The sequence below is a fragment of the Pongo abelii genome, chromosome 16 (genome assembly GCF_028885655.2).
Source record: "Pongo abelii isolate AG06213 chromosome 16, NHGRI_mPonAbe1-v2.0_pri, whole genome shotgun sequence".
NCBI lineage: Eukaryota > Metazoa > Chordata > Mammalia > Primates > Hominidae > Pongo > Pongo abelii.
Window position 1 is genome coordinate 74,119,137 of NC_072001.2, and position 20,152 is coordinate 74,139,288.

The following is a 20,152-nucleotide window of genomic DNA, read 5'->3' on the forward strand; positions in this document are numbered from 1 at the left end:
AAACAAAAAAAGAAAGTTGTAGCTGTTTTCCCATCTGGTTGGGCTATTAATTTAGCTATTTGAGAGATTTAAATTCTAGATAGGATAGTATTAAATGCCTGGCACTAGGTGAAGGCTAGTGAAAGAGTCCAGTGAGTCTGGAAAATTGCTGATGATTTGGATGAAGTGAAGTAGGGGTAGGGTACAGATTCTGTCAGGGTGATGATGTGAGAGGAGACTGATGAGGAGGTGGTGGTCATAAGGCAGTGTGATGTGTGTGTGTGTGTGATAAGGGAGTGAGGAAGATCTACAGCTACACAGCAATGATACATGGTGGGCATTTGAGAAATATTTTTATAAATTAAATTGGATTGAATTGGTTTGTGGTAATAAAATTATTGATTTGGCAATGATATAACTGAGATCAAGTGGAGACAGAAATTAATAAAGTTTAAGTCTGCATTATGTTTACATGGTAATGATCAGTATGTATGTATATACAAACATACTACGTATATATCACATATATACACACTATATATAGATAACATATATATTATTCAATGGATGATCCAAGTTCTGAAAACACTTAGAGAGGTGGAAATGGTTCTTTGAGGCAGTAAACAAGGACAACAAAAATAGATGGTGATAAATACATGGTGTTAAAGATGGGTTGTATGAACTTAATTTTTTGTTCTTTTTTTTGCCATTGCTCCCTTCTGGCGTATAAAAAATTTCAAATACATATAAGCATTTTACAAACTGATCAGGTCCCAGTAGAAAGCATTTAGGTGGTATGCAATTTGTCTTTGTCATAAAGAATCCTATTATGAATACCCTTGTGCATACAACTTATTCATTTAGTTAGTATGTTCGTTCATTCATTAATCTAATATTTATTAGGTACCTACTTGGCACCAGGCACTGTTATGAGTGCTGGGGCTAGAGTAGAGAACATGTCAGAATGTCCTCTTAAAGCTCACATTTTGATTTGGCAAGAGAGATTTTTTAAAAATGTAAACAGAAAATAATATAATTTTAGGCTATTATCAATTCTGTGAAGTCAAAGCAGAAAAAGGAAAGAGTAATGGGGACAGGAAGGGAAAGCTATTTTAAATATGGTCGTCTGGAAGCAGCTTTGAAGAGTTGTTTGATCTGTGACCTGAATAATGTGAAGTTTTGAGGGAAGAACATTAGGGGAGTAGGAACAGCAAGAATAAATACCCTAAGGTGGAAATGTACTTGCCAGGTTAGAGACACAGCAAGAATGCCTCTGTGGCTGGAGCAGAGTGAGTGAACAAGCCTGTGGTAGGAGATAAGGCTGGTTTGAAGGGTCAGCAGCCAGGTTAGTGCCTTGTAGGCAGAAGTAAGGAGTTTAGATTATATTCTAATGTGAAGAACTGCCTTGAATAAGTGCCTTGACTTAAGGTTCTTAGACATAGGATTGCTCTTTTCTAATGATGTGACATTTAAACTCTCCGTCTCTTGAGTGGTATTGCATTTTTTTAAATATAATAAATCAGATTGTTGAATATATATAACTATATATGTAGATAGAGTAAATTAAAATGAGTTACACCTTTATGCCTTAGCATACTTTGATTTACAGATAGATGTGATACATCCGTATTTCTATTCTACTTATTCTGGTTTTCAGAATCAAGAAAATCTCAAATCTGGAGAATCTAAAAAGCTTAGATGTCTTGGATCTTCATGGAAATCAGGTATTGTAAAGCCCTTTCATTTCTTTCTTTTTTGAAAAACAGTCCAGGAAAATGGTATAAAAGTTTTAAGAATCGTACTTGCATTGAATTTTTCAAGAGTTTCTTTATTGATTCACTGAAATTTCTAAGGTATCAAGCTTATTTATAGAAGATTTGGTAACTCCTCAGCAGTACATGACAGATACAGCTTATAAAACATTTGAAATTCTTATAGTTATGACAATTTTGTTTTTTATTAACTTATTTTTAAAGTACACATTTTGCAACCCCAATCCAAGACCTAGAATATTACTGACTTTCTTCTACTTAGGTATTTGTTTTTTTATTCCATCTTCTTACTTCTGCATCACAGGTAACCACTATTCTAGATTTCATGCTTTTCATTCCTTTTTGGGGTTTTCAGTTGGTTTTATCACATATAAGTGTGTCTAAATAATATATCCTTTAGTAGTATTGTCTCTTAATTTAAAAAAGGTGTACTATATGTTGTCATCTAGTGTTTGCTTTTTGAATACAGCATTATATTACTGAGATTTAACTATTTCAAGTAGCTATAGTTTTATTTATAGTTGTATGTTCCATGGTAAGACTATACAAAAACTTTTTGCTCCAGTTTCTTATTGATAGACATTTGGATTGTTTCCTTTTTTGTTGTTGTTGTTGTCTGTTTGTTTTATCTTGTTTTTTGCTATTATGAATAGTACTTCTAAGAAATTTCTTGTACAAGTCTCCTCTTCTTCATATTCCATATGTACTCTAGAGTATATAGGAGTGAAACTGATGAGGCATAGGCTATTTAAATGTTTAAAAGATAATGCCAAATTGCTTTCCAGAGGGATTGTACCAGTTTGTACTCGTACCACTAATACATAATCATGTTGCTTCCTATTCTTTTCAACATTTGGACTTGTCAGACTTCTTAATTTTTTTCTGATTGAATTGGTATAAAGTGGTATGACTTTGTGGTTTTGATTTCTATTTTCCTGATTACTATATAATCTAGGCTCCCAATTATGTTCAATTTGTCTACTCCTGTATCTGTCTGAATTTCTATATTTATTTTTTAAATTTATTTTATTTTATTTTATTTTTTTTGAGACAGAGTCTTGCTCTGTCGCCCAGGCTGGAGTGCAGTGGTACAATCTTGGCTCACTGCAAGCTCCGCCTCCCAGGTTCACGCCATTCTCCTGCCTCAGCCTCCTGAGTAGCTGGGACTACAGGTGCCCGCCACCATGCCCGGCTAATTTTTTTGTATTTTTAGTAGAGACGGGGTTTCACTATGTTAGCCAGGATGGTCTCGATCTCCTGACCTCGTGATCCGCCTGCCTCGGCCTCCCAAAGTGCTGGGATTACAGGTGTGAGCCACCGCGCCCAGCTCTATATCTATTTTTTTATGTTCCCTCTCTTTATTCTTCTCTGTCAGATCATATTGGCTGTTTTTCAGTCCTTTGCTCATCCATTTAAATATTTGTCTTTGAAATGTAATATTTATAAATAGTTACATGAACTACATACTTATGCAGAATGTAAAGTCTCTTCTGCAGTGATAAGCCTACATCCTGGGATGATCGGGGAATCCCTGCCTGTTGATGAACAAGATCTTTCACAGCTGCTTACAGTTGGCAGGTGAAAACCTCAGTGTGATCTCTCTAGGCTTTCTAACAGCTGTTAGTTCCAGTAGTTTTGGTGAAAAGCTAACGTAATTAATAAAAACCTTGATAGATTTAATAGGCCACATCTATTAGGTTCGAATCTAGTTCAGCCTGATGTGTTTGTCTGTATGTGCATGTAGTAAGTGGGAGGAGTTTTGGTGGCCTGGGAATTGTCTGGCTCTGCAGGTTAGTTACTGTCTGTCCAATAGAGGGGAAGTTATCCAGTTAGATGGTGCTGGAAGGGGAAGAGGAATTAAAGAGTATTGACAGTAAAAGAATATCATATGCAAAGGCACTGAGATGGAAAACAACACGATAAGTATTTACCACCAGAGAACAGAGCATGTGTGGAAGGATGCTGAGAGAAGAGACTAGAAAGGTAGGCAACGGCCAGATTGTGGAGGGCTTTGTATGCCAGGCAAATGAATTGGTGTTTTATCCTCTATTTTAAAAACTGTTTATAACTATAAATGAAACATTTTATGATAGCAATATTTTTCTTGTTTATTTTAAAGTGTATATATGAGAAATAATAAACATATGATTTTCAAATTCTAATATATCTTTAAGAATTTGTGAGTACTACCCAAGATCTTCAAGAGCACCTGATAAATGAATACCATATCATTTGATCTATACCTTATGTATAGGCATTATTTACCAATCATTATATTGATGAAAAATATCTGTTTCTTGTTAGCTGACCTGTGTTATGTATTTTATAATTTCAGCATATGTTTGTGATATTGTGTGTGTTAAAATTAAACATTTGTACTGTACAAATTACTTCTCAAGGTTCTATAACTGGAAGAACCTTGAGAAGTAATTTGTGCAGTACAAGTGTTCTATAACTGGAAGAAGGAAGTTTTAAATGAAAATCTGAGTCTTGTTTCATAACATATGAATCCAAATAGCAAAAATTCACAGTATTTCAAAGCAAAGATACAGTCTTAGTTACCTTAGGTTTCTAAAAAGCCAGGAAGGAACTATTCTACATGAAACAACTAATGTCCAATTCTAAAAATTTAGCATCTTATAGTAAAAAAGCTAAAAGACATTAAGTGAATGTTTTTTGTCTTTTGAAATTACTTCTATTGGTAATAAAAATATGCTTGGTGCACATTGTGAAATAAGACATAATTGGTTTATGGATGTGAAATCATTCTGAGTAATGATGATGGTGTTCAGGAAATGGATTGGGAAGTAGAGATGGAAGGAGGGGAAATGGAGACAAAATAGTTGGGAGAAACTAATTATAATAATCTTGGTGAGAAGTGATGGTGGCATGAACTAAAGTAGTAGCAATAAGGATATGATAGGGGGCAGATTGGATAAATATTTAAAAAGTAGAAACATCAAGACTTAGCAATTAATTATATGTGAGTAGTGAATACAGAGGAATCTAGGAGGTTGACTAGCAATTTCTAACCTAGAACTTGTGTTGGTTAACCACAATTTTTTCTCTCAGTGAATTTTTGCTTTAACATAGACACAGATGTGCTTCAAGAAGAATCTGTTCTTTCAGTGATATCTTTTCCTCCAGGGAGAGCCTGCTATTTCTGTGGCTGCTTACCTGAAAGCAAACACTTGCCCTTTCTGTATTGGTAGGTAGGAAGGTTATCTTTAGCCAGGCAGAGCAATCTAGGTTACTCTCATACACAAAGGTTAAGACTGGAGTATCCAGCTTTCCTAGATGTATTAAGAAGCCTTGCAGTCTATATTGGGACACTCTGTGATCCATATGACCCATAAATGGGCTTTCCAACATTCCCATCATCTTTTTTCTTGCTGTGAAGTATATCAATCAATCAAGACCTATGCTGTCACTTTATACAACCCTTTGCCTGAAGCTTCTATTATCTGCTTTATGCTTGTGACTTTGTCCATGGCTGTAACGAGTAATTGACTTTATTCCATAGCAGATATTGTACATGATTCTGGCCTGTTGGGTTGCAAACCAAGAAGCCAGATAATATTCTTAGTGATTTTAAAAATATGGGTCTATATACAAGAATTAACCATGTTTCTTTTCAGACTTTTCTAACTAGAAGGTAACTAAATGCAGGCATTCTAATTGTAAGCCCCACCAGGACCATGTGGAAGGGTAGTTTTCTAAAAGAAATGTCCAGAACTATCAGCAGAAGGGAGAAAACACACTGTGCAGATCATACAGTTGTCCCCCATAACTATATATTTATATATTTCTTGAGCTCAGGAAAGTTTTCTATATTTAAACACTGCTTCTTTTCCATTTATGTTTGTTATATCTATATTGTTTGTCTTCCATCTCTCCATCTTATCTTTTATTCTTCCTCTCTGTTTTTCCTTAGCATTTTGGGAGGATTTCTAAGCTTGTGCTGACATTACTGATTTCTTTTTCTACAGTATCTATTTTGCTTTTTACTGGCTTTTTGCATTTTAAATTCTATCACCTGTTTAGTTTTAAAATGTTTTACTCCATGTCTTATTATACAGTTTTATCATCTGTAAATATTCATAATCTTGTTTCTTTTTCAACTTTTATATAATTTTATCTTATTTTACATTAGTTAAATCAAAAATCTTAAAACACATTTTAAACGTGGTTATAGGTTACTTTTATATATTATTGAATTTATAATAAACATGTTTCTTTTCTGGCAACTGGATGGAATCTAGGTGGTGCTTCTTGAATATAAGAGTGTCCAAATAACAATGTGAAATATAGATTAGACATCTGAGAAAAGTTCTTTTAGCTAACATCTGCTTTGAAGTGTTAGTAAAAAATTTCAAATATACTGTGATGGCAATACAAATGAACAAATTAATCTCTAGTGATTGTGAAATTCATTTTAATGTTCATCAGGTTGATGAAGTCCTCCATAAGGACTTCTATTTTGTGTCATGCAGAAACTCATCCCATTGTGCTATACTTGCTCTATTATAATAGTGGGGCTTAACATCACTTTGAGCTCTCATCACTTCACAGTGTTAGTTTTTACTTACCCTCTCCTTAGTGTGCAGCTCAAACTTCTCTGCTGCAGTTCAGTGCTGATTATTTTTTATTATTATTATTATTATTTTTGAGGTGGAGTTCCGCTCTGTCGCCCAGGCTGGAATGCAGTGGCGTGATCTTGGCTCGCTGCAACCTCTGCCTCCTGGGTTCAAGTGATTCTCTTGCCTCAGCCTCCTGAATAGCTGGGATTACAGGCCCATGCCATCACACCTGGCTAATTTTTGTATTTTTAGTAGAGACGGGGTTTCACCATGTTGGTCAGGCTGGTCTCAAACTCCTGACCTCAAGTGATCCACCACCTCAGCCTCCCAAAGTGCTGGGATTGCAGGTGTGAGCCACCGTGCCTGGCCTCAGTGCTGATTATTAACGGCAGCAGCAGGCCATTTGGAGTGGCTGCTGCCATCAGGCCAGCTGCAGCAGGGAGGCGTGGCCAAGGCTGTGGGCTCCATGGACCCAGCGGGAGCTGGGGACAAGTGGGAGCCTCGCCCCTTCCGAGTTGGGGCAGGAGCTCCCCGGGTGCTGCTGCAGCCACCCAAGCCACGGCTGCAGACCTGGGCATCCCTGTGCTGTTGGGGCCAGGAAGCAGGCAGGAGCCTTGCCCTCCTGGGTACAGCTGCAGCCTCCCAAACTGCAGCTGTGGACCCAGGCATCTCTGCACTCTTGGGAACCCAGAAAGTCCCTGGCACCACCCCCGACTCTCCCGACAGGTTCTGAAGTGTTTGCTTCTGCTGTCTGGCTTCTCCCTGCTGTCGGTGCCTGCTCCAATCTCAGAGCAAAGTTGTGGTTGAGCCTGGGTGCTGTGGCAGCCTGGCCAAGTGTGCACATGCTTGGGGCAGTGCTTACACACTGGCCCCTTGCCACCTCAGCTCCCTCTGAACTTTTGGTGCCAACAAGCATAGAAGGGAATCCGAGGGGAGGCTGAGGGCAGCTTGGTGCTGGTCTGCAGGTGCCCCTTCATACCTATAGCCTGGGCATCATGAACAGCAGCACGAGGCAGACAGTTTCCTGAGCAGAAGGGGGCAGGTCCCTGGTGACTCCCCACCTTCAGGCCAGGCTGCCAGTCCCACCGACTGGAGTGGGAACTTGTGGTACCTTTTGTGGGCCTGCCCATGGCTGCCCATGGACCAATCAGCACGCACTTCCTCTACCCTGAAGCCCATAAAAGCCCCGGACTCAGCCAGTGCTGAGCAGACATTGGGATAACCAGCTGTAGAGAGGACCAAGGTACTCTAGGGCCCTCTCTCTGTTGACAGCTGTAGAGACATTGGGATGACCATCTGCAAAGAGGAGCAACTCACTCTAGGGCTTCCTCTCTGCTGAGAGCTGCAGAGTTGACGGGATGACCAGTTGCAAAGAGGGGCTGCCCTTTCTGCTGATAGCTGAACACTTGTCAAGATGACTTTCCTAGTACAGAGGAGCTACCCTCTCTGCTAGGAGCTGAACACTCGTCAGAACACCCTGGCTGTGGAAAGGAGCTGCTCCCTGTGGGTTTCCTCTGAGCTGTTCTATCACTTAAGAAAGCTCCTCTTTGTCTTGCTCACCCTCCACTTGTCTGCATACCTCATTCTTCCTGGTTGCAGGACAAGAACCTGGGACCCACAGAATTTGGGACCCACAGAATGGCGAGGCTAAAAGAGCTATAACACAAACAGGACTGAGACATGCCCCTTGCTTGCCATGTTGCAGGCAAAGAGAAGGAAACTGTGGCCCTTTGGGTCACCTAGACTTGGGAGCTCCCGAAGCCAGGGCTGTGACTCCCTCTTTGGGACCCTGAGGTTCCTCACATATCTAAGCTTCTGGGTGCCACTGTGTTCTCAGTGCCAGCTGTGGAAGCTGCTTGCAGTATTCCTGGTCCAGCCACAGCCTCGCAGAGAGCTGGTGCCCGTGCCAGCACCTGGAGCTGCCTGCCCTGCCGCAGCAGCCAGCATGTCTGACTGTGCACAGTGGCCACACCCTGTGCTCACTCACGCTCCCTTTGCAGTTCCACACCTGACTTGCTCTTAGCAGGCGTGGGACCCAGGCCAGTAGCATAAGCCGAGCACAGCCTGCCAGGGCGGGTTGGCGAAATGAGCCCAGTGGGCCAGAGCAAAACTTGGGCAAAGATGCCACTGGCCACAGAGGTTTCCAGTCAGAAAAATGACACCCCAAAGATCTCGTAACATTATATGCACATGCATATTCCATGATTCAAGTCCTCTTGTTTTAAACAGCGTTCACCATTTTGTACCCTCACTAAACATCTTCCATCCTTATTAATGGAACAGCTTTCCATTAATTAAAAAAAAATTTACCCTCATTTTCTCCTGGGAATCCTAGTTCCTTGACTCTTTCCATTCAGACTCGACTGCTCTCAAGATCTTGCAATTTAAATAGAATTAATAAGGGTAACTTGATATCATTCCTTTCCCTTGCCTTTTCTGTCAGAGGGCAGACTTGCTTTGTTAAAACATGATGAACTTATGCCTTGGGATCACAGTATGTTTCTATTTGGCAGGTAGTATGTAGCCTTCACAGAACCTGGGACAGATTGGGCACGTAAAGTTGCCCAATGGACTCATTGACTATTTGATGACATTTACGTCAAGTGTTTACTATGGTCAAATTGTAAAATATGATCTTTTAGCTAATGTTCACAAGTTACGTGACTTCATGTTATCTACAACATAGGAAATTGAAAATAGATTTTTAAATGTCTACATATAAACTTGCCACTAAATCTAGTGACTTTGAATATTTTATTTTTAGGGTTTTTAGAACATGTATATTTCAGGGTTTTGCCTGCTAATCACCCTTCTCCTATTTTTTTTTAACAGATTACCAAAATTGAAAATATTAATCATTTGTGTGAGTTGAGAGTTTTAAATCTTGCCAGGAACTTTTTAAGTCATGTTGATAATCTTAATGGGCTGGATTCACTAACTGAACTTAACTTGCGACACAATCAAATCACTTTCGTGGTGAGTATTAAAATGGAATTGGTATGTTCTTTGTGGCTTTCTTTCAAGGAATTGAAACAAATGTTGTAATATGGCTTTCTGCAAAGTAAGAATCTATGGTTATTTAGGTTTTTTCTGAATTTAAATTGTGGATGTAATTATTAAGCTCTGTAATATGTTGATTTGGGAGGTATTGAGGTATTTTCCATTTTAAAGAATAAGTATAATGTTAGAAACACAATAGAAGTGTTATCACTAAATGAATCATTTGGTGTAAATGAGTAGTAAACCCTCTTCTGTTTTGTCATGGGTATAGAATTAATAAGAAAGAGGGTTATTTGTGACTGAAAGTTGAGAAATTATTGTACCAAGAGGGAAAAGGCACAGAGAGGAGAGATTGAGAGTTGTGAAGATATACATACTGTATGCTTTGCAGTCTTTAGAGAGGCAGCTTGGTATGGTGGGAAAAGCATTGCACAGGGCATCAGAGGCCTAGTTATGGTCTTAGCTTCATCTCTCATTAGCTGTGTGACCTTGGGTAAATCACAACTCTCTTGGCCTGAGTTTAGCTTTTTCTAAAACAAGGACATTGGACCAGTTTGACTCTAGCGTGTTTTTTGGTTTATTGACTCTGAAAAAAGACATGAAGATGGTAGAGAACTGGCATGTGAGCAGGAGGAAAAAGAGTTCGATTGTGGGGGCAAAACTATGCAAAGGGGATTCTGGAACTCTGAGATGAACTTGGTCAAATTTATGATTTTGCTGAAGGTCAGCAACTAAATAGAAGCTTGATGCTGAGATATTTTGTATTCGTACACATGTAAAGAGCACTAGAAATATAACTGTTTTGCTTTGTGATATGATACAGCTAATGAGGAACATTATTTGCTCTTTTAAGAAGTTTCCTTTGTTTAAATGCTATAGAAAAACTGCATTAGGTTCTCTCTGGTATCATTTATGCACTTTGAAAGACACAATATAACTCTTAACTGTTTCAATACCTTGAGTTCCCTTGTAAAGAATTAAGTGTACTGTAAATGGTACACTTGAAAAGGCTGGGGGACAGATGATACCTTATTTATAGGTCTCATCATACAGACTGGTTTTATTTTGAAGGTTTCCCAGAAAATATGAGTCAGGTAATGCTCATCTCTTCTAGAAGGTTAGGATAATTTTAGCATGCTATCCAAGACACAGATTTATTCCAGAACTTCTAAATTCTGTCAAGCCCTTCCCAGATTAGATATAATACTGGAACTGGACTGTTTATTTAAAAGACATTCAGATTGGGTTAACCTGTTATGTTGCTAAATCTCCAAGAACTGCTCAGTCAGGACTTAGTTTGTCCTTAGGACCTTGGGTCTGGTAAGATTCCAAAAAGCTTTGTTAGAGTAGGGAACAGGAATCCATTGGCCCTAGCATATTCCTGCGTATATTTTGGCTTTCATTTGGAAAGTGCATAATGCATATTCAGGAAATTGCTTACTGAATTTCCCGTTGAGTATTATGTTTAATCATTACTGTTATAGTTTAGGCAGCAGTAAACAACTTATGGAAGAGGAAATTGTATTAATTTCTAAAAGTTAAAAAGACAATAAGCATCATGCGTATTAATTACAGTCAATTGTGAAATTTGCTATATATCAAATTTACTATATCCATATATTGTGAAATATATGGATAAATAAACTTCATCCAACTCATTTCTTTTTCAAAGCATCTCTTTTTTAAAAGATTCAAGGGACTTTAAAATCTGAGAATACTTTTCTTCCATCATTTTTTTCTCCAGTATCAGTCACCACACTTATTCTTTTTGCTTTTTTCTTCTTTCGTGGTTTTGATTTTCCTCAGTAGCTGGTAATCTTTAAATGAAGGACCATGTTAAGGAGTATCTGGGTATCTTGTGCAGTTGAATAGATCTTTTTAACCGTAAGATCTCACTCTAGAATGATCATTAGATTTGTGTAAGTTCTTGAATCCCACACATTTGTGAACTTCCCTTTAGGGTAAGTGAAAGGGAAAAGGCAGACTCACTCAGTGACTGCCAAAATAAGACTTTACTTTCAGGGGTAGAAAGACTTTGTTTTCATTTGTGCCAGGTGAAACTGCCATTTCTTTTTTCCCTCTGATTCTTATGTAGAGGTGGTTAATCATCTCTATAGATAAAACACCCACACTTTCCATCCTTTTTTTGACAAATACTCTATTTTGTTTGGAGAACAGTTCCTTAGGCTCTAGCTGAGGATTTCCTTAGGCAGCTGCTCTGTACATGTTTATGTTCATGACGGAAGTGGGAGTGGGTGAGTTTGTTAGTATTCCAAAAATAGCTGTTGAGTAGACAGATCTTTAATTATACACTATTGGATTCAGCACAGTTCACCGTAGTCCATGCTTGCTCATTGTATGCAAGATGGCGTTCAGTCAGAAAGAATTGCTGCCTTTGAGTGCAGCATCTCTCTTGCAGTTCTGAGCTGCAGTTCTCTCTGCTCAGGGTTATCTCAGTAAGATCCCATCAGCTTTTCAGCTGCTTGAAATTCATCAGAAGTGTTGGTCAGTTGATGATAACTCTTTTGTTAGGATTTTCATGAATGTACTCGTTTGTGTGTATTTTTATTGCTTCACCCATTGAATCTTGGAAAGAAGGTGAAACAAATGCAACCTACTTACCATCTTGAACAGAAATCTTCTCTGATGTTTTTGATGTAGAAAAGTTATTGCTTGTTTGTTTATTTACCAATCTTTGTTTTTGAAATTTTATAAATTTCAAACCAAATATTTTTAGTTTGTATGGCATCTTTCTCTTTAAAAATTATGAAGTGTCTTATATCCAAAAGACAGGCAATAACAAATGCTGGCAGGAATGTGGAGAAAAGGGAACCCTTGTACACTGTTGGTGGGAATGTAAATTAGTACAACCACTGTGGAAAACAGTTTGGAGGTTCCTAAAAAAACTAAAAATTGAGTTACCATACTATCCAGCAGTCCTACTGTTGGGTATATTTCCAAAAGAAAGGAAGTCAGGACATGGAAGAGATATCTGCATTCCTATGTTTGTTGCAGCACTGTTTACAATAGCTAAGATTTGGGAACAACCTAAGTGTCCGTCAACAGATGAATGGATAAAGAAAATGTGGTACATATACACAGTGGAGTAGTATTCAGCCATAAAAAAGGATGAGATCCAGTCATTCGCAACAACATGAATTAACTGGAGATCACATTAAGCGAAATAAGCCAGGAATGGAAAAACACATATCGCATGTTCTCACTTATTTGTGGGATCTAAAAATCAAATCAATTGAACTCATAGACATAGAAGTAGGAGGATGGTTATCAGAGGCTGAGAAGCGTAGTGGGGGGTTGAGGGGAGGTGGAGATGGTTAATGGGTACAAAAAAATAGAAAGAATGAATGAAACCTACCATTTGATAGCACAATAGGGTGACTAAAGTCAATAATAAATTAATTGTATATTTTAAAATAATGTAAGTGGATTGTAATTCAAAAGATAAATGCTTGAGGGGATGGATACGCCATTGTCCATGATGTGCTTATTACACATTGTATGCCTGTATCAAAACATCTCATGTACCCCATAAATACCTATACCTACTATGTACCCACAAAAATTTAAAATTAATAATAAAAAATTTTAAAGCAAAAAATTAATAAAACTCAAAAAAACCTGAAACATTTCAGATATCCCCAAAATACTAGGAACTAATATTACCAACATTTGTATATGTCTTTTATCTATTTCTGTCTCAAGTTTTGTGTTGGATATTTCATATATTAGTTTTCAGTCTTTTAAATTTTCTCATAAAAGCATTTAAGCCTATAAATTTCCCTCTAAAAATCACTTCAGCTTCTTCCCGTAAGTCTTGAAATTTAGTATTTTTCTTATTATTTAGTTCTAAACATTTTCTAAGTTCCATGTTTTACTGTGATTTCTTTTTTGATCCATGTGTTATTTAGAAGTACACCTTAACATTTTGAAATGTATGGATTTTTTATTCTATGGCCATTCTTTTCTAATTTAATTGCATTGTGACCAGTAAATGTAGATTATGTGTAATTGGTACTTTAAAGTTTGCTGAGGTTTTTATTTACTTATTTATTGCCTGGTATGTGGTCAGTATCTATAGTTGATGCTTACTATCAATGTATTTGTCTAGTGTTTGTCAGTATTTTGAAGCTATGTTTCTAGAAACATACAAATTTAAAATTAATATATCTTCTTGGTAATTGTTCCTTTTATTGTTATGTATTAACTCTCTTTATTACTAACTCCTTCATTAAGCAAGTATTTTATGAGCATGGGCTATATGCCAGGCATTGTTCTAGGTAGTTGGGATATAACAGGACACTAATAATACTTGTTACCTTAATGTTTAATGTTAATACCAGGCTTTTCTGGTTATTTTTTCCTTGGTATATCTTTTTTATTTCCTAACCCTTTAAGAAAAATTTTTAATTTGATATAATTTCAGAAAATGTTGTAATAATAGTATAAAGAATTCCCAGTATAAAATGCACCCGGATTCTCTAAATGATAACATTTTGCTACATCTGCTTTATCTTCTCTCTTGCTTACTTTCTCCCTTCTTCCTTCTCCATATGTCAGTTAATATATACTTTTTTTCAACCATTTAAGAGTAAGTTGCTGGCATAATGCCTCTTTATTGCCACATACTTCGGTATGTATTTCCTAAAAACAAGGAATTGTCTTATAACAACAGTACCACTATCAAACTCAGGAAATTAACATTGATATGATGCCATTTATCTAATCTATAGATCTCATTTGGATTTTGCTATTTGTCCCAGTAATGTTCTTTATAGCAAAAGAAAATACAAGATCATGCATTGCATTCAGTTGTTATATCTCCTTAGTCTTCTTTAATCTAGAAGAGTCTTTTTTTGTATTTCATGACATTGACATTTGTGAAGAGTATGGCAGGAATGTCAGAGAAAAGATGCTGAGTTTTTTTCAGTGTATATCAAGTATGTATTCTTTAACTTCCAACCTTTTTTCTTACAAAGAATGCATAGCCCCCTTTTTAAACATATAATCTGAGAATCTGTCTTATTACCAGAGACTTTAGTCTATTGTACTAATTGTGATTACTGATATGTTTAGATGTTTTACTTTGATGTTATTTCATGCTTCCTATTTGTTATGTTTTCCCTGTTTTTATTTTCTTCTGTCTTATTTTGGGTTGATAGTGTTTTCTCTGTTCTTTCTTATTCACTTTAATGGTTACTCTTAGCATTTTAAAATATACGCTTGACTTAAATCACAGTTAATACACATCTCTACCCTCTTATCAGGTAAGGACCTTAGAATCATTTAATACAGTAACCTTTCCATTTTACATGTTTTTGTTGCCTAGTATTTTCTTTTTATTCTTTTACCCCCAAAATTAGACATTTTAATTGCTTTTGTTTCCAGTCAGTGCTTATTTGGATTTGCCCACATGCTTGTTTGGGTTCACCACTCCTTTCTGCATCTCTGTCTATTCTTCTTCCCAAAATATATCATTTAGAAAAAGTTTATTTAAGATAACTCTGAAGTCTCTCTGTTTTTGTTTATCAAAAAATGAGTTTATTTTGCTTTTATTCTTGATTGATGGTTTGACTTGATTGACAGTTATTTTTTCCCAGATGTTTGAATATCATATTCCATTGTCTTTGAGCTTCTGTTATTGTCATTAAAATGTCTACTATCATTTGTGTGTGTGTGTAGGGTATCTTCCTTCCTCTGGTTGCCTTTAAGATTGTAAGATTTCTTTTTGAAGTCCTTCAGATTTACTATGATATGTTTAGGTGTGGAACTATATTATTTTATTAATTTGAAACAGACATTTTCCATATTCCAACAACTCTGAAATCTAGATATGTCTTACAATCTATAGCATGCTTAAATCAATGTTATACAGGCTACAGCAATTTCATTGCCTAAATATATGTGGACTTGGTTATGCTGTTTGTACTATTGTCATTTTAGTAGTTGGTACTGTATGTTTTGAGTTTAATCACTGTTCAAAGTGCATTTTAAAATATTACACCATGATTTGGCATTGAAATGAAACAGTCTATTCAAAAAGTTATGGAAATAGGGCAGCAAAGACATTAAGTTTAATATTAGTGAGACAAATTATTTTTCATTGGAAGAATGGCTGCAATTCTACCTTCTCTTGCTAATAAACAATCAAATCCTTTAAAAGGAAGATAGCCATGTATTATTGAAGCTGTATTACATTTGTTACTGAGATAGATTCAGAGAGATTTTGCCTTTCATGTGTCAAGCAATGCAACTGAAGGCAGAAGAAATTCAGGAAACCCCTTGGAATAGATGAAAGAAATTTCAAAATAACAAGAAGCTGTGTGAAGAAATTCACGTTGGTGTTTTCTTTATCTTATAGTATCAAAACATACAGAATGGGTATCAGTATTTGGAAGAAAATCCCGTATACAATAATGGAACACACTTTTAGGATATACTGCATCATCAGTGTTCTTAATGGCATAGAAGACAATATTGTGTGAAAAGCATGGACATTATTAGTTGAAAAGTGATTGAGAAGTTTAAATCTAAATATGAAGACTTTTCCTTCATACTTTATTGAGGGATAATTTAGGTACAATAAAATACACAATCAACTGTACAGTTCAATAACTTCTATTTAATCTGAGTAATTTCATGTGACTGATATTTCTATCACCTCAGAAAGTTTCCTTGTGCCTCTTTCTAGTCAGTATCTTCCCCTGCCCCACAGGTATTCTGACTTCTATCCCTGTGGATTAATTTTGCCTGTTTTTGAAAAGTACATATATAAAGATTATGTACTCTTTTGTATATTCAACATTATGTCTTGATATTCATCCATTTTGTTGTGCCTATCAGTAGTTTAAAAAATTACTGAGCTGTATTCCATTGTAGAAATATCATACAATTTGCTTATTCATTTTTCTGTTCACAGGCACATTGGTTATTTCCAATTTTTGGCTCTTACAAATAAAGCTGCTGTGGATATTCTTGCAGTTTTTAAAAATTATTTATTCATTTAGAGATAGGGTCTCATTATGTTGCCCAGGCTCGTTTTGAACTCCTGGGCTCAACTGATCCTCCTGCCAAAGTTCTGGAATTACAGGCGTGAGCCATCGAACATGGCCATAGTTTTAAGTTTACATATATATTTTGGTGGACAAATGCTCTCATTTCTCTTAGGTAAGTATGTAGGAGTGTTATTACTGAGCCATAGGGTAGGTGGATGTCTAAATTTATTAGAAACTACGAGGTTTTTTTTGTTTTTGTTTTTTATTTTTTATTTTTATTATACTTTAAGTTTTAGGGTACCTGTGCACAACGTGCAGGTTAGTTACATATGTATACATGTGCCATGTTGGTGTGCTGCACCCATTAACTCGTCATTTAATATTAGGTATATCTCCTAATGCTATCCCTCCCCCCTCCACCCACCCCACAACAGGCCCCGGTGTGTGATGTTCCCCTTCCTGTGTCCATGTGTTCTCATCGCTCAATTCCCACCTATGAGTGAGAACATGCGGTGTTTGGTTTTTTGTCCTTGAGATAGTTTGCAGAGAATGATGGTTTAAATTTTTGCAATCTACTCATCTGACAAAGGGCTAATATCCAGAATCTACAATGAACTCAAACAAATTTACAAGAAAAAAAACAAACAACCCCATCAAAAAGTGGGCAAAGGATATGAACAGACACTTCTCAAAAGAAGACATTTATGCAGCCAACAGACACATGAAAAAACGCTCATCATCACTGGCCATCAGAGAAATGCAAATCAAAACCACGATGAGATACCATCTCACACCATTAGAATGGCGATCATTAAAAAGTCAGGAAACAACAGGTGCTGGAGAGGATGTGGAGAAACTACAAGTTTTATGAAGTGATTATACCATTTTATACTCCCAGCAGCAATAGAGAGTTCTCATTGCTCAATATCTTTGCCAAAGTTTGTCAGTCTTTATAATTTTAGCAATTCTATGATTCTCATTATGCTTTTAATTTGCATTTTCTTTATTACTAATGATGCTGAACATCTTTTCAAGCATCTTTTCATCTTTTATGAAGTATCAGTTCAAATCTGTTACCTGTTTGAAAAAATTAGGTTATCTTTTTATCATTCTAGATGCAGGTCCTTTGTTTGATATATATATAGAGTGTATTTTCTCCATGTAAAAAGGCTTGCCTTTTTACTCTCTTAACAGTGTTTTTGATGTGTAGAAACTTCTAATTTTAGTGAAGCTCAGTTTATCAATTTGTTTTTGTTAGTTGTTATTATCTTTTGTGTTCTGTCTGAGAAATCTTTGCCTGTCCCAATATCATGACTATGTTCACCTACATTTTCCTCCAGAAGGTTTATAGTTTTACCTTTCTATTTAGGTATGTGATTCATTTTTATTTTCATTTATTTGTTTATTTATTTGAGGCAGAGTTTTGCTCTGTTGCCCAGGTTGGAGTGCAGTGGCTCGAACATAGCACACTGCAGCCTTGACCTCCTGGGCTGAAGCAATCCTCCCATCTCAGCCTTCCGTGTAGCTAGGACTACAGGCACATGCCACCACACCTGGCTAATTTTTTTATTTTTTATAGAGATGGGGTCTTGCCATGTTGCCTAGGCTGGTCTCAAACACCTGGGCTCAAGTGATCCTCCCATCTTGGCCTCCTACAGTGTCAGAGTTTACAGGCATGAGCCACCATGCCCAGCCTGTGATCCATTTTTAATTAAGTTTGTGTATGCTGTGAGGTAGGGGATCATAGTTTATTTTTCCCACATAGGGATATCTATTTTCTTCATTATCTTTTATTTAAAAAAACTTGCTTTCCCCACTGAATTAAATTGTTGTCTTTGTTGAAATCGAGTACTAATCAAATGGATCTTTTTTCTGGACCCTCTATTCTGTTCCATTTATTTGTCTACTTACTATATACCAGATCCAGTCACATCTTTAGGCTCCACTTTTAGTTCTAGCTCTTTTGCCCTTTCTACCACATCTATATAGTAAGTAGAGATATTTTGGAAGTTCAACAAATTTATTTTGTGTAACTTACTTTTTATGTATGCATAAAAATGATATTCAGTAAAAAAAATCTGGTTAAGTAAGTCTAAAAGAGCTCTTTCAGTAATAAATACAAATTTTAAGTGATATATTATTCTACTATAAGTTAATTTTAAGTTTATTTTCCCCAAGTGCTGAATAAAATAGTTATAAGATAATGTTAGATTTAATAAAATGTGGTAATTTTATTAGCATACCTAATATTTGTGTTTACTAAATCTGCAGATTCATAGCTTTCATTTATTTATTTTCTTTTATTTATTTATTTATTTTGAAACAGAGTTTCACTTTTGTTGCCCATGCTGGAGTGCAAGGGCAATCTTGGCTCACTGCAAGCTCCACCTCCCGGGTTCAAGTAATTCTCCTGCCTCAGCCTCTCGAGTAGCTGGGATTACAGATGTGCACTACCATGCCTAGCTAATTTTGTATTTTTAGTAGAAATGGGGTTTCACCACATTGGTCAGGCTGGTCTCGAACTCCTGATCTCAAATGATCCACCCACCTTGGCCTCCCAAAGTATTGGGATTACAGGCATGAGCCCCCGCGCCTGGCACGTATCATTCATTTATTATGGGAACATTCTGAGTCTTTATATTTTCAAATATTGCACTTCCATTTTATCTCTTTCTACTTCTTAAACACCTACTAGATATAGTATGGACCTTTTCGTTCTATTCTTTGTGTCTATAATTTTCATCATTCTTATTTCTCTCTGCTTCATTTCTTCATTCTTATCACTTATCTGGTTCTACCTTTGAATTCACTAACTTTATCCTCAATTTATCTAATTTGATTTTCAGTCCATCCATTGAGTTTTTAAAAATGACTGTAGTTTTTTCTTTGTAGAAGTTCTACATGAATTTTTTTCATAAATGCCCAGATTTCTTTATTTCTAATGCAGGTATACCTTAGAGATACTGTGGGTTCAGTTCCAGAGCACCACAATAAAGCAAATGTAGGAATAAATGTAGGAATGAGTTACATGAAGTTTTTAGTTTCCCAGTGCATATAAAAGTTATGTTTACACTATACTGTAGTCTATTAAATGTACTATAGCATTATGTCTAAAAAAAATGTACATGCCTTAATTCAAAAATACTTGAGTAATAAAAAATGCTAATGATCATCTGATCTTTCAGCAAGTTGTAATCTTTTTGCTGGTGGAGGGAGGGTCTTGCCATGATGTTAATGGCTGCTGACAGATCAAGGTGATGGTTGCTGAAGGTTGGGATGGCTGTGGCGTAAAACTCAGACAACAATGAAGTTTGCATTGACCCTTCTTTTCATGAAAGATTTCTCTGTAGCATGAGATACTGTAGCATTTTACTTACAGTAAGACTTCTTTCAGAATTGAAATCTGTCCTCTCAAACCCTGCTGGTGCTTTATCAGCTAAGTTAATGTGATATTCTACATTGTTTGTTGTCATTCAGCAATGTTCATAGCATCTTTTCAACAGGAGCAGTTTCCATCTTAAGAAACTATTTTCTTTCCTCATCCGTAAGAAGTGACTCCTCATCTATTCAAGTTTGGTCATGAGATTGCAGCGATTCAGTCACATCTTTAGGCTCCACTTTTAGTTCTAGTTCTTTTGCCCTTTCTACCACATCTGCAGTTCCTTCCTTCACTGAAGTCTTAAACCCCTCAAAGTCATCCATGAGGGTTGGGATCAACTTCTTCCAAACTCCTGTTAATGTTGATATTTTGACCTCCTCCCATGAATCATGAATGTTCTTAATAGCATCTAGAATAGTCAATTCTTTC

General features: G+C 36.5%; 1 protein-coding gene across 7 annotated transcripts in view; it reads left to right on the plus strand.

Moving 5' to 3' along the window:
* LRRC49 (leucine rich repeat containing 49) overlaps positions 1-20,152 on the plus strand; it is a 153,918-nt gene that overhangs the window by 18,129 nt on the left and 115,637 nt on the right. For all 7 annotated transcript variants that reach the window (XM_063716698.1, XM_054532831.2, XM_009249983.4 and 4 more), the window contains 2 exons: positions 1,637-1,703; positions 9,164-9,307. In XM_063716698.1, the coding sequence (XP_063572768.1) occupies positions 1,637-1,703; positions 9,164-9,307 (211 nt within the window). The remainder of the gene's footprint in view (positions 1-1,636; positions 1,704-9,163; positions 9,308-20,152) is intronic.